The sequence below is a fragment of the Triturus cristatus genome, chromosome 7 (genome assembly GCF_964204655.1).
Source record: "Triturus cristatus chromosome 7, aTriCri1.1, whole genome shotgun sequence".
Classification (NCBI taxonomy): domain Eukaryota; kingdom Metazoa; phylum Chordata; class Amphibia; order Caudata; family Salamandridae; genus Triturus; species Triturus cristatus.
The window spans coordinates 321,401,020-321,427,418 of NC_140590.1; the positions used below are offsets into that span (position 1 = coordinate 321,401,020).

General features: G+C 45.6%; 1 protein-coding gene across 3 annotated transcripts in view; it reads left to right on the forward strand.

The window, feature by feature from the left end:
* PPP1R12C (protein phosphatase 1 regulatory subunit 12C) overlaps window positions 1–26,399 on the forward strand; it is a 1,231,266-nt gene that overhangs the window by 387,763 nt on the left and 817,104 nt on the right. For all 3 annotated transcript variants that reach the window (XM_085616407.1, XM_085616408.1, XM_085616409.1), the window contains exons 8-9: window positions 1,950–2,083; window positions 17,091–17,194. In XM_085616407.1, coding sequence (XP_085472533.1) covers window positions 1,950–2,083; window positions 17,091–17,194 — 238 coding nt within the window. The remainder of the gene's footprint in view (window positions 1–1,949; window positions 2,084–17,090; window positions 17,195–26,399) is intronic.

Sequence of the window (26,399 nt, forward strand, 5' to 3'; positions counted from 1 at the left end):
ACAACACCCTGTTAAATTAGGTTTACACAAACCACACAATGAGCTTTATACTCCACAAACATACCTCTGACTTGTTACAGACATACTAGCCTGAGGATCAACTGCACCTAGTCTGCAGCGACACAGCAGGCACCAAAGATATCCCACTATAAAGGAAATCAAATACACAGAAGACAGCAATATAAAGATCTTGCGCAAATCCAAACATGAATTTGAGACACACTAAAACTTAACCTAAATATGCTACAAATATTAATTGTAAAAAGGCATTCAATGCGGGTAATGATACTCATTTGAAGTAAATATTACAAAACGCATGCAACTACACAAATTGCAGATCTACCAATGTCGAACCCACAAGCTGGAGTCGCCACTAAGGCAATCAAAAGCTTTGCACTACAATAAAAAGGATAAAGAAAGCATTAAGATACATATGACAAATATAACATTTAACATGATAATACACAATGAAGTATGCTTGTGGGGGCCGATCTGCATCACAAACTTCCGATCTGCCCCCAAGGTGGGGGGGGGGGGGCATAAATCAAAGGCATAACATTGATACCCATTAGGCAAGTGATCCCTAACCCAGGGGCAGCTCACCCCACATACCGAAACTTGTGTCTAGCAGTTAACAGTTCCCCCTCCCCATTCCTCCCGTCTCACCCCACCCCCTGGTGGGAAAAAAATTGGACTAAAAAAAAAGTCTGATCCGGCCCCAGGGGGGTTGGAAAATAAGACGTGTGGCCAATACGGGGCAGTGACCCTTGTCCAGGGGGCTGCTCTCCAACAAGCATAGAATAAAAATGTCATGGTGCCTAGTGGTTTTCTGCCCGCTTTCCTGCCGCCCTCCTTCTTAGGGTCAGATTAGCTAAAAAAAAGCTGATCTGCCCCCAGGGTGGGGTGGGAGGGAAACTAAGACGATGCCCATTTCAAAATGGGGAGCAACCCTTGCCCAAGGGCACAGTCCCACACATGCATAAATTAAACATCCCTGGTGTCTAGTGGTTTCCAGCCTTTCCTTGGGGGCATATCGACCTAAAACATGTCTGATCTACCCCCAGGGGGACCGAAACTGCCAAAACATACCTTAACATTTTTGAGGACCTACCCTTGTTCAAGGGGCCACGACCCACAGCAGAGATATCCCTGGTGTCTCTTGGGAGCATTCCTGCTGCGCGATTGTGGTCTCACCCGCGATCCCACAGCAAGAATACACTTTAGAGATACCTCAGCGGGGGGGGGGGTGGGGTGGGGGGGGGGGGACATTTTCCGTTTCTCCGGTGTCTCTCTGCCCTCCCGGGAGCGAGGGGACACCTATAATATATATAGTGCTCAGAAGTGTTCACATGGTACAGCAAAGTGATAGTCTGATCTGGTTCAGGAGTCTGACTATATGCAAACCCACAACGTTTTAACGTCACAGAGGTTAAAGAGGTCTTCATCAAGTCTAGCAGGAGTGAGAGCACTAAAGTGGGAGTGCCCAGGGATCCCATGGATGCAATATTTGATGATGCTGCTGAAAAGCTCCAACTAAGCCAGAATCGAAGAATGAGAGGGTCCTCGGTGGATGTAACTACGGTTGGAAAAATACATTACCACCATCGAACCCTTCTGAGATAAGGTAGATGTCTAAAAGTATGGGCGCCGAATAAGGATCTCTAAATAAAGGGCAGGAGGGCAGCACCATCAGAGTTGCAGGACAAATAATTCCTCTAGAGCATATGTTGCTTAGAACCGCGAGTGAGCAACTATTTAAAACACTGTGCAAAAATTCACCATCTGCAGAGTGTAGTCTTAGCATATGATATGCAGGAAAATGAAAGGTTATCTTAAAAAGGTATGTCGATTTTCTAGTTCATTAGACACATGCTGTATTGCAGGTATTGATGCTGTTTTTGTGGTGCTCACTAAGTTGCCTCCTTGGGGGGATATCTTCTTGTCTGAAGGAGTTCGGTGTGTCGGATGAGCAGCAAGGAAAAGATTTCTGTTCAGGACCAATCCAAAGAGAGGAAGACTCTGGGCACTATCTCAATCGGTGATGAGGAAGGCAGTTCAGAAGAAGAATCGGAGAAAAACAATGGTGGGTAAAAGTATTAGGTTTCCTTATCAGGGTACTGATAAAAAAAAAATGTTCTTCCTGTCAGCAGTTCTGGGCTACTGCTGCATTTTAGTTTAATTTTTATTTCAGAATTTATCGTGCTCTGTTGGAAACCTTGAGCCACTCATCCTGCTCATTATCTCCCTTACTGAGATGTCAGAGGGTATGCTGCAAAAACAAGCATTTCTGTTTGTGTATTAATTTTTATTTGTTTGTAGAATGTAGGAAGCTGACTTTTTATGTAGTCTACCAAAATGAGGTACACTATGTAGAAAGTCCAGATGACCTTATTGGCTTACAGGTCTTAAATTAATAATCCCAAAAGCTCTTTGGTGGTTGTGTGGGCTAACCGTTTAAGCTTATCAGAGGGTAGTACTATACATTTGATCTACATACAGTCAATAAATGGGACCAACTCGAGATAAAACTTGAGACCAATTTAGAAAAATGCAGGTATTCTAGAATTTTAGACACCAAGAACTTCATAATTGGGTAAGTACTTTAGACGTTTTCAAATTTTACAGTAGACACAGTAGAAAATGATAGCTGTCAGATTTGAGGCATGAGGATTTCTGGGGCACAGGGACAGTCCTTTTCCGTAGACTCTGGCTATAGGGCTTGAGTGCTTAGGTGCTTTGTCCAGCAGGGTCACACTGTCAAAGGCCTTCACTGTGCATTAGGGGCCTGGTGAAGGGGCTGAGCAGGGCAGTAGGGCCACTCTCAATGCTGTCCTTGTGGATCCTGACATCCCTCATCTGTAGGTCTGTGTTGGCGTTTGTGGTGCCCGGATTGGGCACGCAACGAGCCTTGGTTACTGCAACTGCTCCGGTGCCCAGGGTATTGGCGCCGGGTAGCTCTTGGGGGTCCTGGCATCTCCAAACTCAGTGGGGAGACTGATCTGACTTCCTGGAGCACGAAGACTTTTTTCTGGGGTGCTGCTCCCTTGGTGTGCCTGTGGGTCTACAGAACGCTGGACCTGGCAGCTGCAGTTGGTGCATGCTGGTACAGACAAGTGGCTCCTCCACTCCAAGGGAGATCTTTCCTGGTTGTTGAGGTGCTAGATGGTCCTCCAAGGGTGTCAACTCTTTGTGAAATTACAAGCATCCTGGCAGGGTTTGGCTCCAGTCTTTGGTACAGGTCCTCTGTTCTAGCTCTGCAAGTCCTATCTCGTCTTCCTCGGTTCACAGTAGTTGAAGACTTGGCTTGATCTATTTTCCTAGTATCAGGGGAGGGGCACCTAAATACTAACTTTAGTGGTGTTAAGGGGAGTGATGGGTAGCAGCCAATTTGCTACTTATCCTTGGGGTCCCGACACCCCTACTATGACCACTTCCTGTGGGAGAATGGGCATAACCCTGTCCCAGAGTTCCTAATTCCACAAAAAACATGATGGTGGATCTCTTCTTTCTATGTTCACTTCACGCAGCCCACCTTAGGGGTGTAACTAGTCTGAAAGTGAATACGTCTTATGACTAGCTAATTTTGCTGCCTGTCCTGGTGCCAAAGGTGTCTCAGAGCAGGGGGTGGCATCTCCCAGGTCCGGGGTAAGCTTAGGGTGCATATCAAAGGTGTACGAGGCTTTGAAGCCTCTGACCTTGGTATGCAGATTCCCTAGCCATCCTGCAGGAGGAGGTGATAAGACCTCCTGCCAGAGTAGGCATTGTTGCTGACCCCAGAGCGTTGGTTCCACCAAGCAGGGGGTCAGAAACACGTCTGTGGTGGCAGGCTGGAAGGATCCACTCAGCTAGAAAACTAGTAAGGTTTTAGAGGACACCTCTAAGGTGCCCTCTGGGTGCATGTGATAAATGTAGTCCTGGCATCATTACAGGTTTATTAAGACAAGGTGTTTGATACCAAACACTAGTAGTTGCAGTGAAGCCATCATGTAGCAGTGCCCAGTATATATACTTTGTTGCGGGGATTCTACACCTACACAGAACTAGGCGCAGGAAAACAGGACCTCAGTATTTAGGGGTGTACCAACCTATCACCTTAGTACCCAAAATCCCAAAACCGACTAGCTATAGTGTCCATTTGTTCTCCTCCAAAATCACGAATCTACAAATGGTTAGACAACCCAGAACACATCACTCCCGACTTTCTCAGGAATCACGTTAGCAAGACTTACCCTTTCGCTCTCTCGTACTTGTCCACAGTAAGAGTTGGCAGAGTCACTTTGATAGTTTAAAATATTTATTTTAACCATCGTGCTCTACAATACAGTATACGAGCCAATACCAGCACCAAAATGCATGAACTCAAAACAATTAGCATTGTTACAATTCCATAGAGTACAAAGGTGGAAGTAATTATATGACAGTGGAAAAAGGACTATAAAGCCTAACCACCCCCCCCCCCCCCCTCCCTTGACTGGAAGAAGTTTATTATGTAAAAGAAGATCTCTGGGTTTTGTCAGCAGACCCCATACCTTAAAGCCTAGATGGAAGGTTTACATCATAGGAACAGCATAGCTCTTCTCCATGGAAAGGGTTCTCTCCAAGTGTGTGTTAAAACAGCATGCATTCCTGTAGTATCAAAGCACGAGGCTCCAGCTGTGTTTAGCATGTTATGTCTAGGTGCAAGGGACTGACCAGAACAGAATAACAAGGGGCTTTGTTTATCAACCTTGCACATCGTGTTCAGACTAAACTCCAGGAACTCAGCAGAGAACGTGAAAGGCAGACAGTTCTCATGTGAAAGTCATAAACAGAGTCTTGCAAAAATAGTCATGTAGTAATGAGCGCAAAAGCAGCATCATGGCAGCAAAGCTCATGCTAACTTAGCAATGTCGACAATGACCCTAATGGCCATATAACATCCTCCCCTTGGTAAGGTCATAGGACATAGACAAAGGACCAAAACAGAGTTCAACCGCCAAGCAGAGTTCAAAGGCGTTGGAAAACACCAAATTGGAAGTGATTGAGAAAAGAAGAAAAAATTATATTGTTTATTTTTGATGTGCAAAAGAGTGGCGTCTCCAGGAAAATGTTATTATGAAGGTGTTCAATCCGTCAAGGTACGTGAACTTAAGAATGCAGTTCCATTCAAAAGATCATCCCTATCGTTTGTAGGAAAAAGGGATGCCATCCCATACAGGAGGTCGAAGGAATAAACATGCTCTTTGTAATCTGATTCTTCCAAAAGAATAACCGGGCAATTTGCGTGATATTCGATGAAACTCTGATGCAAGATGTTCTGTGCAGCCGCACAGATATCCCATTCAGCTAATACTCCAAGTGCTGCCGCACGCGCCATACGGCCATCCCCAGAACAATCCTGGTCATGGGCCTCTAAGGGACCCATTAACTGGTTTAAATCCGGGACTGCCCATGATGTATTGGAGAGGCATAAATCCATAGCCCAATAGAAGGGGCACCGTTGACAGTAGAAACCCTGGTTGCACGAAGGTAAAGTAGGCAAAGCGTAAAGTTAATCCATAACTCACACCAAGCGTTGCTAATGGCAAGCATCTAAAAACCTGTTGCATGCGATCACGGTACAGTTGCAATTGGCCTGGTCTGTGCATTACCACAAGATGAGCAGCCATTGTGCAGCAGGAACAGAGGCAGGAATCCACCAGCGAACGCTAGTAATAAAGGGAATCCTCCGAAGACGCTGGAAGAAATAGAATGAATAAAAGCCGCTATTACTCCAAATAACGTCTGAAAGGAAGTCACAAGGCCGGATCCCACATGTTTCAAAAACAAAAATGTGCAAGGCCTTTAGTGTCAGGCACATTAAATATTTGATGTATAATCTCCCCAAAGTGAAGTGGGAGGTTAGTGTTCATAAGTGACTGAATCTCGTAAGATGTCCTAGCCACCTGTAACTTGAGGGTCTCTCGAGCTGAAGTGAGAGCCACTTCTTGTTGGAACAATAGCGCTTTGAGCCTGCTTAATTTGTTGAAATCTGTTTTCAAAGTCAGAATGGAAGACCAAATGGAACTATCTACACTCCCATGCGGGGCGGAAAAAGCACATTGCTACAACAAGTTACAGGCTGTGAAACTGTTACTAAATATGGGATGCCTGCCCGTAAACCACAGCAGTCTTGGTTGTTCAAAATAAGATAACTGCCGTTAGTAAGCAAGGTAAAAGTGGGAATTATTGATGGCACTGGGGTTCCTTTTAAAAAACATACGAGATTAGGTGCTGATACATTAAATGCACTGTGCAATTTAACATGTTTTCAAACCAGGGAATGTCCTACTGTGTAATCGCAGTCCTCCTCTGTTAGGAAAACCAGCTTACCCTCCCGCTGACATCTAAGTGAAAGGTAGGGACCATAATTCATGGAGGAATGCAGTGGTTCAAAATGGCCAATCGGAAAATGTTGCGTGCATAATTTAAACAGTGAAAATGGGAGACATATAACCCCATGAATTAACCAAACAGCAGAGTCCGTTTCTGCTACAGAGAACGGCAAAGGCTCCAATTGTTCAATATGCAACAGTGTAGAAGCAGCATCTTTCATGGACATAAATCTGTTTATCAGTTAGATAAAACGGTAGAAACATAGCAGAAGCATTCAAATAATCACAAGGGACTATTCACATTTTAAGGCTCTGTACCGTCCAAGCAAACTGCGTAACTGATTCTGACCGTGATAGAACACAGAAACATCACTCTGAACAATATCAATCCCAGAAGAAACCATGTTATCCAATGTATAGATGTGTGATGAAAGTGTATTCTATTGTCGACCACAGCAAGGACTTTTTCTAAATTGGCTTAATCAATTTGGCACAAACGAAGAGCTGCTTCAATCTGCGAAAGTTTCCAAATTAATTTCATTGTAAGCTGCATATATAAACCTCTTTAATCTAGGGATCCTAGGTCCTAAGATAAAATCAGCCAAATCGATGTCATTCTAAAAGAGTGTGAGGTGTTTCACTGATAAGGTGAAATGTTCCAACCACTGTTGGCTTAATGTACCCACTGAGTATGTGGTGACGTAATGTGTAAGTGGAAAATGAGTATCTGGTCTAGTCTGCGTGAAACCAGGTGTTACATTATAAAAACGCAATTGACATGCGTTTGAATTGGTTTGCCACACTAACCACCCGGATGAATCAATTACAGAGATATTGAAAGTGTCATTTCGCAACAATGCCTGTAAGGCATCGATAGTATAATTAATCTGAGCACGCCAGTTGTCCATTACGCTAAGGACGGAATGGATGGAATATTTAAATTTTTTACAGAGGCCAGACAAAAACAAGTGGTCTAGTGCAATGTATCATTTAAAAATAAAATCTGAGTCAGGATCAGGCAGGCATGATGTGATCCTCAGTTCTCTAAACCTGCCATTGTTTAGTGCCCCAGATTGATTTTAAATCAATGGTCTCTTTCCAGTGATCATAACCCTCTGTGGCTAATTTGGTCCTAAAAGAGTTGGAGTAAATTAATTTAGAGTGGGTCAAGATAAATTTGGATTGAGATGACAATTGTAGTTTAAAGAAATATGATTCCGGATTAGACGTGTCATAATCGGTAAAATACGTGAACTTCTTTCTAAGTTTTAGAACTCCCATGTACGGCAGTAGGACAATGTTCCCATTGAGTGTAATTAAGACCTTGTCTTAGCGTGATTGTTTTGTGAAAAAAATTATGCCCATAATGTTGATAACAGAAGAGATCAGCATAATTTGCAGAATTTAAATACAAATCTTCAGCATCAAAAGCAGCATGATATTTCAAATCTGAAAATAATGAATGTACTATCCCGATCGTCAGAATGTATGTCCCGTGTTACCACATCTCCTAATGAGACGCGAAACACGTATGGCACACTGAGCACCTCACTCTGACAGTGGATTTCGAAAGCAACTTTGTCCCAAACGATGCCATCTGCAACCGGGAATGCCGAAATGTTCACAAGTGTCTGATCACGTTTCATGATATGGAACGATGTGTGAGAGGCCAGAATTCCATCGACCAAGCTCACAGCAGAGCGTTCTGGCAAATAATGACCACTGATGAGTAAAAGGAATACTGTTACAAATTCAATTGACATGAAGAGGAAAATCAGGATAAGTACCAACCAAATGTAGGTCCGTGGAGGGACCAGGTAAGTCTTTTTGAACCAAGAGAAGAAAATGCTTAAATTTTACGGTTGAAGTGCCGAAGTGGAAGACTAGGAGGAAGAGTCGTAAGAGAAGCTGGCATTGTCCCCAAAATAACCGTTTGCACCCCTCTGTATGAAAGGTGGGTGTGATATATCAGCGTTATGTTGTTGAGGACCGTTTGGCACTTCCCTTTGGAACTCATCTTTGGGATACGTATACTCTACATCTGTGGTGGAAGAGGATGGAGGCAGAACAGGCAAAAGGTCAATAGCAGTTTCCATCTCGCCCTCACCGGAACTGGCTTTAGTCGTAGAGGTTGAGGTTATCGGATTCAAAGAAACCAAGGAAACAGCAGGTGTTACAATATTCAGAATCGGCCAGAAGGTGTAACTTGAGATTGTCCACTGAGATGTATCTGTTCTCCTTGAGACCAGGTAACCGTGGTAAAATGACTGTATGAGTACCCCTCCGTCCAAGTACTGGAACTGGTGCACGATAAGATGAACCAAATTCTATCTTGTTCTCTAGCTTTTCTCAGACCAGATTTCCAATCTCGGGAAGCCAGCCGACAACCGGAATAAGCAGTGCTGCATCATTGGAAGAGGGTAACTGTTCAGTTGCGTAGCTGTCACGTGTCTTTTGCAAATCCTGTAACACAGTAGAATGATTATCTACATCAAAGGTGCGGCTGCCGCCACAACGTCTAGACCATCAAGGTCTGGCATAAACATTTTAATGCCAAAGAGCATTTCGTATGAGGTCCACCCACCCAGAGATCTTCTAAGGAGATTGAGTGCAGTTGAACACCATACAAATGGGCCAGCCAGTTCCTGCAGGTACCGAAGACTCTAGCTGTCAAGGATTGCTTTAAGTCATGGTTCATTCGCTCCACAATTGAATTGCCCTCAGGCCTGCATGGAGACGAAAACTGCACCAGTACCCCCATTGACTTCATCGCGTCCTTGTAAGCCATGGGGGTGAACGCTGGACCTTGGTCAGAATGGACGGTGCAACAGGCAACCATCCTGACAAAGACACGCAAATCCCTTATGACATTTTGAGCATCAGCACTGCATTGTGGCCAAACCCAAAGGAATCTAGTGCACGAATCAACTGCTACAAATGTATATTTAGATACAGTATCAGAAGAAATGGACCGTAGTGATCAAGATGTACACTGCCAAATCGTTGATTATAAATACATAGCTGAGTTTGAGGTGGGCGCGAGACTGTAGACGGTTTAATTTGTTGACAAATGTCACAAGAGTGCATTATTACGAAACGTGGCAGGGTACACATTCATTACGAAGTACTTGATGCATTTACTTGATTCAGAATTCTCATCTGTTTCTATGCGAGTGCCTCTCTGTAATAGTCTAACATTCCTAATCTGGAAGGAATTTCTTTGGCACACCAGTAATTAAGTTTCCTAGAGGGGGTGAATAGAATTTCACTCTCCAGCTTGACTCCTACCCCTATGTGGAACTTCAACCTAGTATTGACCTAGACGTGGTAATGGCACAGCTCATGAAGTATCTTTTGAAATAGTCCTGAAGTTCTTGTCACTTAAAACTTCCTTTTTAATTGTGATCACATTTTTGCGTGAGCTAATTGCAGGTATGAACTACCAAAGAAATCGTGCTACAGAATTACAAAAATAGTAGTCAAGAGAACTATACCTCACTTCATTCCAAAGGTGTTTTCACATTTCTATGCGAACCAGTAAAATGCACTACAGACGCTAGATGTAATGAGTGCAGTAATGTATTTCTTGCAAGAAATCTGTTAAAGAAGTGAGACGTTTTTGTGGCACCAGAGAATAGGCCTCCCTGTGTTAAAAGGGATCATTATAAGATGGATAGTGCAAACCATTCAATCCTCTTACATCCTAGTGTGTAAAACCCTTGATTATATCCTTGATAACAAACCTAGTACGCTCTCCTCTCGGGAAAGAGCTTTTCTGTTTCAATCAATGACATATGCATGGCAACCAAAGTGTCATCTGTCCACACTTTCAGCTAACACTGTTGTGTGAATATTCATGAAAATCATTCAGAACACCTTTTGCAACCAAGAATACATTACATCCAGCCTCCCTCAAAACATTAATACCACTGCATAATCTATACATAACATGCAAATCCAGAAAATGTTTTAAGCTGCAAAAGGAAAAGGATACTTAACTATGTCAATAGTTATGCAGTTTTCTTGATTCACTTGCAACCCACCCAGTTCTCCAAAAAAGTGATAGGGGATTAGAAAAGGGAAAATCTCCAGAACAATGTTACATACTATGCGACAGCCACAGTAGTGGAAAAAAGAATCTGAAGATGGTGGCAATTTACTGGGAAATTGTAAACTTTCTTTCGACATAAAGATGCTAGCACTTTCCTCTTCAGGCTGACGCCATAGTAGAAGAGAAGGAAGAAAGTAGCGACTGTTCTGACCCAACCACTAGATGGTGAAATAGTAGGGTGAGAAATATTGCAGAATATACAAGTGTTCTATTTATCAAATGTTTGAATATTCGCTAACACTTTCATTTCTGAGGAAAGTGTCTTGCAAATTGTTTAGCACGTTTACTTTTAAGCATTTAGTCCATTTTAGAAAATGTTACTGTAAATAAATCCAGATTATATCTGTGATCCAGTGCAAACTGAGGAAGGGAAATCTACTTCAGCAATCACTTATCTCTTTGGTCCTTGTAGGAAGCTGGCTCTGTATATACTATACCAAAATGAGGTATAGTGTGCAGTGTCCAGTGGATCCCCAAAGGTAGCCAGAGGTAAAGGTAGATAGCACCTTACCCTCCATTTGTGGTAGTGTGGGCGAGCAGTAAGGCTTTATCAGAGGGAAGTTTTAAGCATTTGTTGTACACTCAATCAACAAATGATGTCGCACATTGAAAGACTGAACTCAGACCAATTTGTATCAAAAATAAAATGTTATTTTATTTCTAGAACCAAGCCAAACCTGGTGCAGGTAAGTGAAATAAATGTTTTGCAAAATCTTATGCAATATTTTACAGTTGAATGCAGGTTCAAATTTAAGTTGATTGAATTACAGGTAAGTAAATTTTTCGAAATTACATTTCAGTTACTTTACAGATTACTTTGTACGTTACTTTTCAGATTACTTTTTAAGTCACTTTTTCTACTCCTTGTGATGTGCCTAAATATCATACTTGGACATTTCCTAGAGAAAAGGTAAGTAAATCAGTTTTTGTACATTTGCAGTTTTTCAGTGTTTCGTACAGTCCAACTCCACTTCAAGGAAAAACAGTCAGTGTATTCCAATGGAGAAATATGAAGTTAACGGTTTGAAGGAAAGTACAAGTTTGTGGGAGTTTGTATTCTTGGGTTAGAACCAGGGCTCCCTCAGGGTGTTCTGAGAGTGCATCCTTGACCCTGAGGTCCCAAACGTGAGGCGCCATCAGTGACGCGGCTGCCCGGTCGAGGGGTCCTGACTACGGATGGTGGCAGGGTATACCTACGCGAAAGACCCTCGTCCTCGTAGCCACCACCTGACCTTCACTACATCTGAAAAGCCCCCGCAAGTGGCTCCGGTCCTGACTCGGGCCACCGATAGACTTGGACGATCCTTGCAGTAAAGAGACCGCCTGGAGATTGAGACATAGGATTCTGGTAGGGTCGCTGGTTTGCGACACCTTTTTGTTGTTTATATGATTGGGTTTTTGTTATTATTCACTCTTTGCAAAGATTGAAGTTGAGCGGGTAATGTGGACTTTTTGTCCGGCATAGAAACTTGTAGAAACGTTTTGGTAAAATAATATAGGAAAACCTGCCCGGGTTTAGTAAATTTGCACGATGGTGTTGTAAATATCGATCGAGGGTGCTGGAAGATAGTCAGCCGGCCCCCTCCGGAAGGTACCCCAAGTAAGGTAATGTACATAAAATACAGTATTTCTCCCATAATGTATACCTCATTATGGCATAAATACATGTCCAAGGATATAGACTCAGTGGCACATATACGGTTCTTATGAAGCACAAAAAATTGAGACTGTAGAAATACAACTCCATAGACGAAGGTCGCGACAAGCTATGTTTGACGCCCTAGGCCAATGGAAAAAGGAGGGAGCTGAAAGAGAAATAAGGGCTCAGGCGAGGCTACAGAAAGAGGCTTGAAAGAACGATAAACAGACGTTAGTAGAATTACAACAGGAAAAAGTTGCGTCCAACCTTGCGTGTGCAGACAGAACACAGGTTGAATGCGTCTGGTCAGTACACCAGTAGCGCAAGCAGACCCCCATGAAGAGGAGCTTCTCCTCCACCCGTTGCCACCACCGTACCATGTCCTTCCCCATCCTATCCCACGGCTGGCCGATGGAAATGTAACCCCCGAAAACACCCACCCCCTACCTCCCGATTTCCACTGCCCCTCCTGCTCAATCTGACCGCGAGACAACCTCTTCTGCTCGATCCCACACACCCCGCATTACATCGACACAGAAACAGGCCTTGGATGGTCTAGTTCGCACCTGCCTGGAGGATATTTTCACCTCTAGCCAGATCCGTGCTATCTATGAGGCCTATGCACCACCTCTAAACGGCTACTTCCTACAACAATTTGCTTATGAAGTATTCTCTCTTTATGAGAAACGCCACAATGTGACACCAGCAGGCCATGTTAGAGTATTGTATCGCAAGGTGACAGGAAGGGGGGCGGGGGAGTGCTGAGAAAACCAACAGTTTGTTAGCACTCACGCTACAAATGATGGAGGGTCTAAGGAGGGACCAGGAGGAAGAGGAAAAGCAACAAGTAATGGAGGGTGCGACTGGAGGTCGTATGGCACCAATAAGGGAAGCTGCTCCAGTTTTTGTCCCCGCTCGAGGGGCAGGTAATGCTGAGGGATTGGTTGGTCCGGATGCCAAATGTAGGATGTTATATAATTGGGTGTACACTCCATGGCTTCGAGCTGACATCTTCGCTTTCAAAAAGGACTTACCCGACCCCCGGAACAATCCTTCTGGATTCTACGAAGGGCTGGATACAGTTATTACCACCTACACTATGACTCTAACAGACATAGATCAGTTTTTTGTGCTAATTCTGCCACTGGACATATGGAGACCCATAAAGAAAATGGATGATGAGACCCTATTCGAGCATAAGTGGGAAGATTTAGTAAAAATGGATAAGGACAGAAAACCAGGTGAGAGGCCCGTGGAGGCTATCTAAGCACTGCCAGGTCGCATAGTAACGAAATTGAAGGCTGCCATTCCGGCCAGGAAGGTTGACTGGACAGTCATTACCGCTTGCAAACAAAGGTTTGAGGAAACTACGTCGGACTATTTCTCTCGACTCAGCCAGGTGTTTATTGACTATAGTGGACAGGACTCGACGACTAAGACAGGCCGACACTTACTAGTTCAGACTTTTGTTAAAGAATTGTTGCGACCCATCTCCACAAGGTTACAGAGTAGCGAAAGCACGTGGCCTGCTGCAACACCCACATAGATCTTGACTATGCCCAATATTATGAACATCTGCAGAATAAAATAGAGGAGGAAAAAGAAAAGAAAAGAACTCAAAGAAAAGGTAATGCTTTCCCAAATAAGCACTAGAGGGGGAGGAAATGGTAGAGGCTGCGACTGCTGGAACACCCCTACCCCCACGTCAACTGTCCCAGGACCAATGTACGTATTGTAAAGAGGCAGGCCACTAGCGCACAGATTGTCCTCTTTTACAGCGAAATACAATGGGTCAGGGAAGGGGACTGAGTAGAGGTAGAGTCCAACCCTTCAATGGACAACGCCCCAATGTCTTCTATAACAATAGACAGGCTTTTGCACACGATTTTACAATTGACCACTTCCCCGACAGTGAATTTGCATGAGGCAGCCAGGGACAGGGGAAAGAACCAGTGGAACTTCCAGTTGATCAATCAGGCCCCTATGTCACAGCTTCTGTGGTTGGAACTCAGGGCAAATTCTTGGTCAACACAGTGGCCTCTAGAAGTGCCCTCTCACATAAGCGGATTCCTAGGCACCCCTGTCTGGCTTATCGGTCATATCCGTAGGATTTGACGGCACGCCCTCCACCAACCCTCTTTCTACTGAGGTGCCCCTGGACATACAAGGAAACACAGTGATGGCCTCTTTTCTGCTCTCCCCAAATTGCCCAGATAACTTGATGGGCATTGATCTCATAAAACATTACAAAGCCACCATTCGCTGTTCTCCCCAACATTTCTGAGTCCTATTGTTTGACAATGATTGCCCTCTCAGTTATGAATCCCTGCTTTACTTACAAAAGACACACCCACACCTCTCCCCTGGGCACATGAACATGACCTAACCTTTCAAGACTTACGCCACGCTCTTTGCTCTGCACCAGTACTGGGCACACCTGATTACTCTAAACCCTTCTGCCTCTACACCCATGAGCGCTCAGGATGCGCTCTCTCGGTCTTGACCCAAATTTACGGCATCAAACAACGCCCCTGCGCCTACTTTTCGGCCACTCTAGACCCTGTGGCCCAAGGTCTGCCCTCTTGTCTTAGAGCGATTGCGGCTGCGGCCGTCTCTATAAGTGAAGGAATTGTGTTGGGATCCAAACTGACGGTATTAGTTCCCCACGCAGTCGACATATTACTGAATCAGACAAAGACACAACACCTCACTAGTGCACGACTGACAGGATACAAACTTGCGTTGCTAGCACTCCATATCACGCTAATGCGATGTACGACCTTGAACCCCGCCACACTCCTGCCCACACCAGATTCACACGCCACAGACATTCCACATGACTGCCTTTTTCAAACAGAAGAACAGACCCAGGGGTGGGTGGATTTGAAAGACATCCCTCAGAACACCCTCAGCGGCACTAGGACGGCCGGGCGCAGAGTGCTGAAGCCCAATGTTGTCCAACAGGGTATAGGGGGCCTCCGGTTGGAGGCTGCTCATGAGCAGGCCACAAGGTTGTGTGGATAAAGCTCCTGGGCTAAAGCTCCGGGGGATCCAAGTTAGCACACAAGGTGGACCCGCAGGGGCGGCTGGGTGCAGGGTGCTGTTTTGGCGTCTGGTGACCTGTTTTCAGTAGGAGTTGTTGGTTTTGGATTTTGGCTGCAGGCTTGGTCCAGGAAGACTTCCAGGAGGAACCAACAGCTGCGCAGGTAAGTTGGAGGGCTTGGGGGTGTAGGTGCACCTCGGTCTTTCTTCTCCAGGGCACAGGGCGGTTGGATACAGGTGGATCTTTTGAGGTCGGATTTCACCTTACCGGACCACTTGCGGTTGGGTGGGTCTCCGTGCAGAGGCTGCATGCTACGTCGGAGTCTTGGAGGGTCAACCCATGGTGGACTCGGTCTCTGGAGCGCTGGGGGACCTCGATAGAACCGGTGGGCCACTCTAACTCAGGCCATTGGCGGTGGGTGCTGTGGTGGTTACAGGTGTCTGGTTTCTTTGTCCTCAGCAGGCTGAGTCTGTCTTGGGAATTTCTTTTGAACAGAGCTGCTGTTCAATGGAGTTCAGGTCGTTGTTGAAGGCAGTCAGTCCTCCCAGGGTTCTGGAGGTCGCTGCCTGCAGAAAAGGCCACTTTTGGTGCAGGATCTCTAGATCTCTAGATCTGCAGACTGGTTGGTTGGGCTGGGGCCAAGTCAGTTCTTCTCTGCAGTCTCCTCTGCTGTGCGTCTTTTTTCGTCCTTCGTAAGTTGAAAGAATTAGAATCTTGGTTCATGGCTGCCCCTAAATACTGTATTTAGGGGGCGTTTTAGGGGTCTCGAGGTCCGTAGCCAACTGGCTACTGACCTTAGGGTGACTAAACCCTTTGTGTGCTCACCCCACGTGGCGGGGTGGGCACAATCCCTAATCCTGATTGGGGAGTGCCTGCCATCTGCAAGATGGCAGGCACTGAAAAATGGGCTTCACCTTGCCTCCCTCAATTGAGGGATGAGGTTGGCAGAGGTGGGCACACCTTCTGGGCTGTGCTAATTTTTCCCGCCTGTCTTCCCGCCGAAAAGCAAGAGAGACGGGAAGGGGGCCTGCTCCTGATAGCAGGAGATGATGGGGGGGGTCGCATTACAAAGGCGGCAAGGCCTTTGAAGCTCCCCTGCCACAGATGGCTCTTCCTGGTCTGGGGGAGGTGTGACCGCCCAGAACAGGCTTTGTTTCTGGGCTCAGGGAGCGAAAGCTCCCACCCCAGGGGTCCAGAAACATGTCTCGTGGTGGCAGGCTGGTGTGTACCAGTCAGGAAACCCACCAGAGGCTGGTTGTTTTTCAGGGGGCATCTCTAAGATGCCCTCTGAGTGCATTTTTCATTTAATACCACACTGGCATCAGTGTGGGCTTAATGTGCTGAGAAGTTTGATACCAAACTTCCCAGTTTCAGTAAAGCCATTCTGGTGCTGTGGAGTTAGTAATGAAATACTCCCAGCACCAAATACTCTTAATGGCATTAATGCACTTGCAATGCCTAAGAATTGGTCTAGACACTGTAGGGGTCTAGGGCTTATTGCACCTGTGTAAGAGCATTCTCCAACTCTGCTCAACCCTTTCCCATCCTGGAAATTCACACCTGATAAGGGAAGGAGTAAAATGTGTTCTAAGATAAGCAGAACAAGTCCCCTTCAAAAAATGAACAGGGGATTTAGGGAAAATGTTCCCACTGGGGGAAAATGTTTTTGCAAGTGGATTTGTACTTATTGTGTAGATCTTTGCATGCACAAATGTGTGTAAATATTCTCAGGCGATAATAGAATTTACAAACATTTGCTTGAAGTATGGTTTCCTGGCCTTCTTCTGTAAACGTTGGTGAATTCTGAAAGCCGTAAATCTGCACCAATGCAGCTCCAATTAACTGTAGTTGTTGCATGTAGTAGCAATATATTTATTGTGCTCACTGTGCAGACTGCACTGGCTGTTTTACCAGAAGAGTAACTCTTAATTTATCCTCTTACAGACGAAATAAAGAAGAAAGTAGAAACAAATGACAACAACGCTCTAAATGGTGTTGTCATTGGACCGCCAACAGGAGAAGTTAGTCCCACGCCTTCCAGTCAGAAAGTAAGTTCACTTCCATTTCCCCAATCAGTCACTTAACGTTCACATGTTGAAAGTTTTGCATGCCCCTTCCCCTATAAAGATCACCCTCCTCTGTATGTGATTCTGCAATGACATTGAACATGCTGCGCATGATACAGCTACCTTGCTTCAAAAGAGCTCCCTTTCTTTTGCACCTTTTTAGTATTTTTTTTTTTTTTTTAAAACATTAGAGTTCTGCATTGGCTTTGAGCGGGATATATCCTCTATGAACCCTTTCATTGTCTTTGAACTAGGTTATCCAAAAGATTTTGTAATCTGCCGTGTGAGAACTGACTGTAGCACATCTAAATCCCCTTCGCCCAAAATTTAGCGTGTTGGAGCCTTTCTGATAAATTTGTAAGCTTTTGCATATCGTCTGTATTGTCAATAATACTTGAGTACATTTTTCTTTGCATTCATTTGCAATAGCAGTTTTCTAGCAGACCCCTTGATCGCTTTTTTTTAAATTGTGACCAGGCAGTTTTTAAGATCAATCTTTGGAAGGGCCATTTAAAAAACATTTTTTATAGTATTGCATTTACATACACACCCCATCAGTACTGTTCATAAGCGTTTAATTGGCTTTCAAATGCTAGGAGACCACATTAAATAAAGCATATGACCGACTTCAGTTTTTCTTGGAATTGGTCTCTATAGTTAATTGCTAAAATGTTAACACTTCTTCTACTCTTGCCTTTTAAACGTTCTTTCCCTCACTCTGCAGTAGACACGCACCCCTCATTTGCAGAATTGTAAATGTGATGGGCCCAAACCCTTGAGCTGCCCACTGATTGTAGAGTAGCTTTTTTCCTATCTTTGTAGCTTCTGTAACTTGAATGCCTTATGTTTTTACTCTAGAAACATATTTTCATTGTCTTGAATCACCTTCTGTCTATCCCATTTGATGTTCTGCTAGCCATCTGTTCTGTTATTGACAGTAAAAGCTCCCTTTCTCTGTTATGTGCTTAAGTTTTTTCCTCAAAGTCTCTCTCTCCTGCATGTTTTGTGATGATCCTCCACTGCTATGCTTCTATAGTGTTGACCTCAGTTGTTGGCTCCATTTTCTGATAGTCCCTTGCCTAATTGCTATAGCTGCTATATATCAGGATAAGTACCATTTCTGCTGCTTTGTAGTTCTCCACATGTGCTATAGACCTGCATGTAATTGCATCTTTAGGTTCTCGAGCTCTAAGTCTTGGACTGTTCATGTTTTCTTTTATAAGGCTTTGCACTGGACAGTACTGTCAGATCTCGACCTTCTTTTCTTCTCTTTTCCCTGTTTTCCCAACTCCTCCCATTATACTCCTCCTGCTCTCTGGTCCATTCTTTTTTGTGCTGACTGCTTTCTTCTCATCCTCTTTCTTTCTTATACCTTATGTTTCACCATTCCATCTATTCACATTTCTCAACCCCCCCCTCAATCCTTCCCTCACTGTTAAATCTATAATACTCTGTTATCTGCTTTCTGATTTGTCTTTGTTCAATACTCAATTCTCTTTTTCTAACAACTTTACTCATTTACTCTTTGCTAAACCTTATTTTGATTCTTCATGATATTGAATACTTCTTTTGTGTTTATGGTTGAATCCATTACCTTTTTATCTCCTCCTCTTGCTTGTTTCTCTTCATCATATTCCCCTTCAACTTTTCTTAACTTCCTGTTACACTGGTCCGTGTTGATGTATTTTTCCTTATAAACATTTCCTTCCTGTGGCTGTTGCCTATTGCCTTTTCTCTCATTGCTTTATACTTTGTCACTTTAACTTTATTTTATTTACTTTCTCTGCCTCCTCCCGTTTCATTATTCTCTAATTGATACTTGGTGTTTTTTGTTCCGTTTCCTTTTCTACGCCCTCTTTGGTACATATGCCCTTCTTTACCTTTGTTTCATCAACATGCTTTTAATATATTTCAAAAAATGTTATGCAATTTTTATCACTTTACCCATTTTGGTGCCTTTCAATGCATCCTTTCACCATCTGTTTGTGTGCCAGTGTGTCTGCCTTTCCCTTTCACCCCAGTCCCATGTCATCTCCTCGACTCCATTTTTCCCTGTACCTGGACCAGTAGGTCCCTCCATGTGGCGTCAGAGCTTGCGCAAAACTGGCATCGTTCTGGTGCCCCAAAGAGGCCAAAAGGCAGCGGTGAGCATCAATCATCTTGTTGGTAGTGTGTGTGTGTGTTTGAGTTGTGTTTTTTTGTGGTCTTCCCTCTCCCACAATTTTCAAGAGTTCTTGAAGGAAATTCCACTCATTCTGCTTTATGAAAGATTCCACTCATTAAGCTCATATCAGCATTAGAAATGTTGAGGAAAAGGTCATCCTAATCCTTACAAAAATCAGTCTCACTTCCCTCCTTCATTCTCAACTGATTGAAAATAGTCCGTTCTTCGTACATGACGGAAATTAACTTATTTTAAGAAATGTAGAGCCTTGCATGTTTTAGCATACCCTGGGCCCCTCCCCAAGCGTTTTGTGAGCTTCACCCTTGACCGTTAGTCCTGAAGCACAACAGCCAGATCTAATCTATTTTACACACGAGACTGGATGTGAAAGTGACTTTCTAGTGCGCTTTTCCTCAGTCTTTTTTTTATAGTACAATTAACATTTTGTTTTTTTTTGGTCTCTCTGTACCATGCATTCTCTGTAGGCTAGAGTTCAAGCAGTCTCCCTCACAGACCCTACACTTTGTCTGTGGAAGAGGTATCTGAGACCTCTGCACTGAAATTCATTGAATACTGGATCTACCCTGTTAGACACGGGGTAGCGTGGTGCAGAGTGGGTGGGCCAAACTCCGGAGTAAATGTGTAAAGCATCCACGCAGCACACACAGGCGACACACAGGGCACACTACAAAAAGAGACCACACCAGTTTAGGTGAAAAACAGTATGTGTATTGTAAAATAAACACATCAGAAGGGAATCACAGGTGCAGATTAACTGTGCCAGCCGGCACTAGGTAATAATTCACATGGGACTATTTACAAGGCACTATTTACAAGGCAGGGCCAAACGGGCCGCTGCCAGAACCATCGCAAATACACAGGTAGAATAAATGTAAAGTCCATCAGCCTTAGGACACATCGGCATCAGCCCTGAAAGGAAAACATGCTTGCAGGCCAGGAGGCCTCACCTTGGGCATAAAGACTTCGTCAGGCCTTGGGGGGGGAGACATTATCAGCATAACTGCAACATCATTAGCACCACAGCATTATTATAAGGCCTAACCCGTGGCATAAATCACATTAACTTGACGCACTAGGCAGGAACATTTGCAGTAGGCCTAAGTCCCATTAGATTACACATAAGCATAAAGGCAACATTAGGCATAAACTGAAACATCAGGTTAGGCATAGGCAAAGTCACATTAGCGTGAGGCATAAAAGCATATGATGCATTCGCAGTAGTAGAAGCCCACCAGGTAAAATCACAGGAGGTCAAGCACCATCTGTAGGTCGGAAAACACTAGGCCCAGAACCTGCATTGGCATGAACACATTTAGCATGGGGCATTTCCTTAGGCGTAAACGCACATTATACATTTTAACAGCATACATGAAACATGAGGCAGGCATAATCATATTAGCATCAGGCACCCTCATGACATAACCATCACTGGCAGGGGGCACAACCTGGCATTCAACATGAACCGGCCCACTGCTACAGAATAGCCTCTGGCGCCACTGTTTATGTAGGAGCCCCACTCAGGAGCTCTGAAGTGAAGACTTGGGCCACAAAACGAGTACTGGCACCACTGTGCCCATTAGAGCCCCACTCGGGGACTCAGGAATACAAAAATTAGGTGGCCCACAAAGTACCGGCCAGTTGGGGTCCCCTCCTGGGACCCGAGACTCCAGAATAAAAGAATGCCTCACGTCGCAGTGACCCGCAACTGCTTAGTCGCTGTGTAGCCCCCGGGGCACTGTGGCCCTCTCCGTGGTGGGGCCCCACGGGGGCTTCAAAACAATTATGGTGGCACGTTGCAGCTGCCCACTGCCAGTCGGGGCGGCTGAAAGAAACAAGATCAGCACCTCCTCGAGGGCTTGGGGCCACTGGGGGAAGGCACCCCCTAGGCCCGACACGCAGCCCCACTCACCGGGACTCTCTAGTGTCCTCCGCCTTCTCTGGGTTCCTCCTGCGGGTTCTCAGGGACTTCCATGCGGTGGGGGGCATGCACCCGACAATGTGCCTCGAAGGCCCCCCTCTCTACCATACTCTCCAGGCAGCTGCTGGCACTGCCGGGCTCTCCTCTACACACGAGAGCCCCGCCACACCGGCGCAGGGAACACGCGGGGGCTCTCCATCGCAGTACGAGAGCCCTGTGAAGGACAGCACGTCTCCTGGCTTCACCCGGGCCCCCTCCTCGGACCCGGGACTTCGAGGCTGCCGACGTCTTCATGTGCTGCTGGGCCAGCGCGGGGTAGGCTCCCGCCTGGCTTCTCTGCAACCACGGGGCTCCCTCGTCAACACAGGAGCCCTGCAACACCACCACTTGCTTCCAGGGCACACGCGGTGTAGGCTCCCGCTGCTTTCACTAGCCCATCAGGCGGGGTAGGCACCCGCTGGTGGTGAAGATGCAGCAACACGCGGGGTGGGCACCCGCTACTTAGATATGTAGAAACGCGGCAATCATGCGGGGGGGGGGGCCACCTGCTTATTTCCACAGGTAGGAAAGACGCGGTGGCGGCAGTAACACGGGGTAGGCTCCCGCCGACTCAAGCCGCAGGAGGAGTCCCTCACATGCCGGGGATCTCCCACTGCAAGTCGCAGCCTCAGCGCTGCAGGACCCACGCTCCTCTCTCCTCACTGGCCATTTGCATATAGCGCTTGGGCAGTACAGCGCTAGAGTGCAGGCAGGGAGGTACAAGCAATCCACATGTAGCGCTCACGAGGCGCTAGGTCCCACCAGCAGCCTCAGGGACAAACGATAGCGCTCCTCACCTCCTGGTAGTACAGGCCAGTCCGCTATATAGCGCTCCCACGGCGCTAGGTCCCACGAGCAGGGTTGTAGCGCTCAAGAGGCGCTAGGCAGGAGAGCAGCGGGCACTCATCAGAACAGGGCCGCAATTCCTAGGAACTGTCATCCTCTGTAATGTGGCACTCCTCCTGGTATAACAGTCTTTACTCCAGCAGCGGGGCTCTCACTAGCCTTGTGGACAGCAGAGGGGGTTACAGTTGGGCTCAGGGGCCAGCACACAGGCCCATGAGGCGTTACCTCCTGGCAGAGGGTCCCCTCTCATGCAGGTCCAGACTCAGTCTGAGCACATGGCATCCCAGATCCGCTATTTATACGCCCCTCACCCCACCTACCAGCAAGGGCTGGAAGCTTCTGGAAGGTTCCCTAGGGAACCGGTCCCAACTGGTTTAGGGGGAGGTGTAGAGCACCCTGGGTGCCAGGCTTCCCTCCAAAAGCTGGGGTTGCTGGGAAACAAAACAACTAGTCTGGTAACCCACCTCAGTCAGGCGGCACAAACACACAGCCACAGCACAAATAAATCTGCGCACGACATTGCGCAGCAGGTATTTTCTCACACATGGCCAATGGCTAGGGGGAGAAGCGAAAAAGTTTAGCGAAAAAGGGCCAAGTCCAACATATCCAAAAAGGGATCAGTACTGAAGTAAACCCTAGAAATCGCAACCAAGCAGATTTTGTATCTTAAGGTATTCTCTTCTGGTTGTAGTCCATAACTAAGCAACAACCTGTTAGTAGTAAGATGATGGCTTTCTCTGCCCTTGGTGCCCCCTTCTTTGCGAATAGAGAGGATGGGTGGGCCTGTAGCACTGGAGGAGTTTTTCAAGCTAGATTTGTTAGTAAAGCGATGGAGGCAAATGGAAGTGAGTGAGGTTGTTAAATGCCCATAAATATATTTAGGAAGTATTATATGGGCATTTAACCTCCCTCTCTTCCATTTGCCTCCATCTGCTCTCTGTACAAGTATATTGGCAACAGAATACCTAAGGTTTGTGGTGGGGCATCAGTGATCACATTAACATTTGTGCTACCTTTCATTTGCTAGTAGCTTCTTTTAGATAAGGAGAAAGCCCTTTTCACCTGTGTTCGTACTAGCTTCGGGTCCATAGCAATCTTCATTTAGGTTCTTAGCTTCTGGCAAAAACATTCTAGCAGTCAGAGGAGGATTGCATGGCCGATAAAGCAAAAGACAACAAAAGTGCAAATTCAAAGGAGAATGAACTCATGTGGCATTTCAACCACTCCTGTATTTCCTCTGAAAACAAGATTGAAGCAATGTGCCATCTTTCTGTCCCCCTAGAACATTTTAGTTCTCATAAATGGTTAATAGTATCTCCTTAACAATTCACTTTTGACGATTTGGAATCGAAACAGTTGGACCACTATCCATTATTCTATAAACCTACTCTTTGTATCTCTTCCTTACAATTTAATTTGGGGCTTATCATTTTTTATCTAACAAACACTCATGTTCCCCAGCTAGTGGTGGTTAACTTTTATTAAACTATCTTAACCGCATTTCCCTTTGTCATCCTCCATACCTCCTGTGCTGCTGACAACTATTTGGCTTTGCTACATCTTCAATGTATATATTTTTTTAGAAGTTACACAGCCTAATTGTTAAGTTATTTTGGCAAGCTATCATAGTAGTTCCTTTTTTCTGGCCAGTACCTTGAAGCTCTTGATGCCCTCAATAATTTCAAAATCCTTATACCAGTAAATGAGAACAGTCATGACCTTATTTTTCAAGTTTGAAAGATCTGATTTGTTGTCCTCCGCATCAAAAAAATATAAAGTGAATAGTAATGATCTAAGCTACAACGCAACCATTTACATTCTTCTAATATTTGAGCAAGGGTATGAGACCACTGAATTCTTTCCCTCCCTGCATGCAAGCCTGCTTCTTTCAGTCTTTTCTTACAATTTGGCTCCATTTGTATCTACATAGCCCATGTGTAGAAGGGAGTAGTCTTTAATGGAGCAGTTCAATGTGTTAAAGCCAAATTCCAAATGTGAGCATTCATAGAAAGCTTTTGCTGCTCACACTTGACTCAAATATGCACAGTGCTCTTAGAAACGGCTGTCAGTACAATACATACCTTGATGTCAGATTTTTTTAAATTGTCCCTTTTTAAATTTTAAATGCCATATTTTACAGCGTAAAAGGTACACTTAACTGTGCCTTGAAAATGTATTCCACACAAGCAAGGTTTAAATCATATATGTAGCTACAGAAACACCTATTTCTTAGGTTAGCATGCTCATTAGTGTTAAAAGTGAGCAGCTGCAGTCATGGCGCACATTTTAAAAAGAGAGCAGTTTGCTAAAGGCTTTTTTCCTATCTTCAGTTAGGAAAGCGATAGAAATATTTTTCCATCACACATTTTTATGGAGACTTCTAACCACAGATTCCTCTGCTTAGAATATTTCCCAGACTGCATCTGGAAATTCTTGAGCAGTACCTCTGCGCTGCAGTGGGTGGTTTGTTCAGCTCTGCACCAACATAATCAGTTGAAGTTACCTTGCGGTGCTCATATAAGCGTCACCCCAGTGAACTGATATCAGTTCCTTTCTTTCTGTTCCAACAGCTCGTATCCGGAGAGCTACCTCAGTTATTGTTTTAAACACTTTTTTAACCTTCTTTTAAAAACTTTAAAAAAACTTTTTGAGCAATTGCTACCAGGGGGCTAGGGACATGTCTAACCCTGGGCGGGTAACTCCACCAGCGGAGTTTACGGAGATTTGCCTACTCCGCGCTCTGCTGCAGAGGTAGGCAAAACTTTGCCTCCGTGGCGGAGCGGAGTTAGCCGACCCTCCCAAATTCTTTAAAAATGATCAAGGAAGGCACTTGCGTTTTTGCCGCCTCCCCTGCCTGGCCGCTCTCCTTCCTGCTCCTCTCGCGTCCTTCATTTAAAAAAAAAAAAAAAACAGTACGTTGTACGTCTTGCGCGTGTGCATATGCAAGACTTACAACATAGTGTTTTTTTCAATGAAGGACGCGAGAAGCAGGAAGGAGAGCGGCCAGGCAGGGGAGCGGCCAGGCAGGGGAGGCGGCAGAAATGCTGGTAGGTGCCTTTTTTTATAATTTTTAAAGAATTTGGGAGGGGGAGGGAGCTAGGAGGGAGCGAAGCTTAGCTCCTCTGAGCTTTTTCAAACTCCGCTGAGCTACGTGTAAAGGCACTGCCACAGCTCCGCCCACCCTTAGACATGTCCCATTCTAAACCTACTGGTTTTAAGCCTTGGTTTGAATGTCACAGACAGTTGTCTCTGTATGATCCCCAATTGGTCGGTCTCTGGTGCCTGCGGTCGATTCACAACTCCAAGACTTGTGCCGAGTGCAAGCTGATGCACCCAAATTTGTGGGTGTGCAATGTAGTTCCCGGTGGCATGGAAGAAGGCGGCTCTGCACCGTTCCCTGTCCCGTTCTCTGCACCGCTCCTAGAGCCGTTCCCGTGGACGATAGTGTTCACACTCAAAAACCTATTCCTCCAAGTCTGGCAAGATGAAGCAGCACAAGTAAAAAGTAAAAACATTCTTTAGCTTTGCCCTCCAGATAACATGCTTTTAGGCCCCACTCCTGCACTTCATCTGTGGAGCAGGTTTCAGGGCCTGCTCCACGCTTCTGCGAGGTCCCCAGAGCGACACCTGCCTAACTCAAAGAATTTCATGATACCACTCATGCCATCTTAGGCCGCTGACCCCCTGGCAGCGCACCTTTGGGCTCCAGGTGTCCCGGCTTGTTTAGTGCCAGCGGGTGTCTGCTTTGTCACCAGATGGGCCTTTGGATTGGCCCCTGGATTCTATCTGACACTGACACTCTTGCCTTCTTGGCAACGGTTCCCTCTATCTAAGTGCCGTCCATGCTGCTCGATGACTGAGCCCACGCTTAACCCCAACTTCGAGCTGGTGCCGCTTGACGTCATTGCCTGCACCATCCAGGCCCTACAGCCCCTGGACTTCCCACCAATTGTTAACCCTTTCCTCCTTGCACCCTGGATTTGGGAGACTGGATGGTAGCGTTGGATTTTCAGGATGCAAACTCCCACATTCCCGTCCCACACGTCTTACCTGTGGTTCATTGTGGACCATGAGCACTTTGCGCGCTTTCTCTTGGCCTTACCAGTGCCTCTCGGTGTTCACTGAGGTGATGGTGGTTGAAGCTCATGTGCAGAGATCGGTGGGGGGTGGGGGGGGGGGGTGGGGGGGGGGGGGGAGGG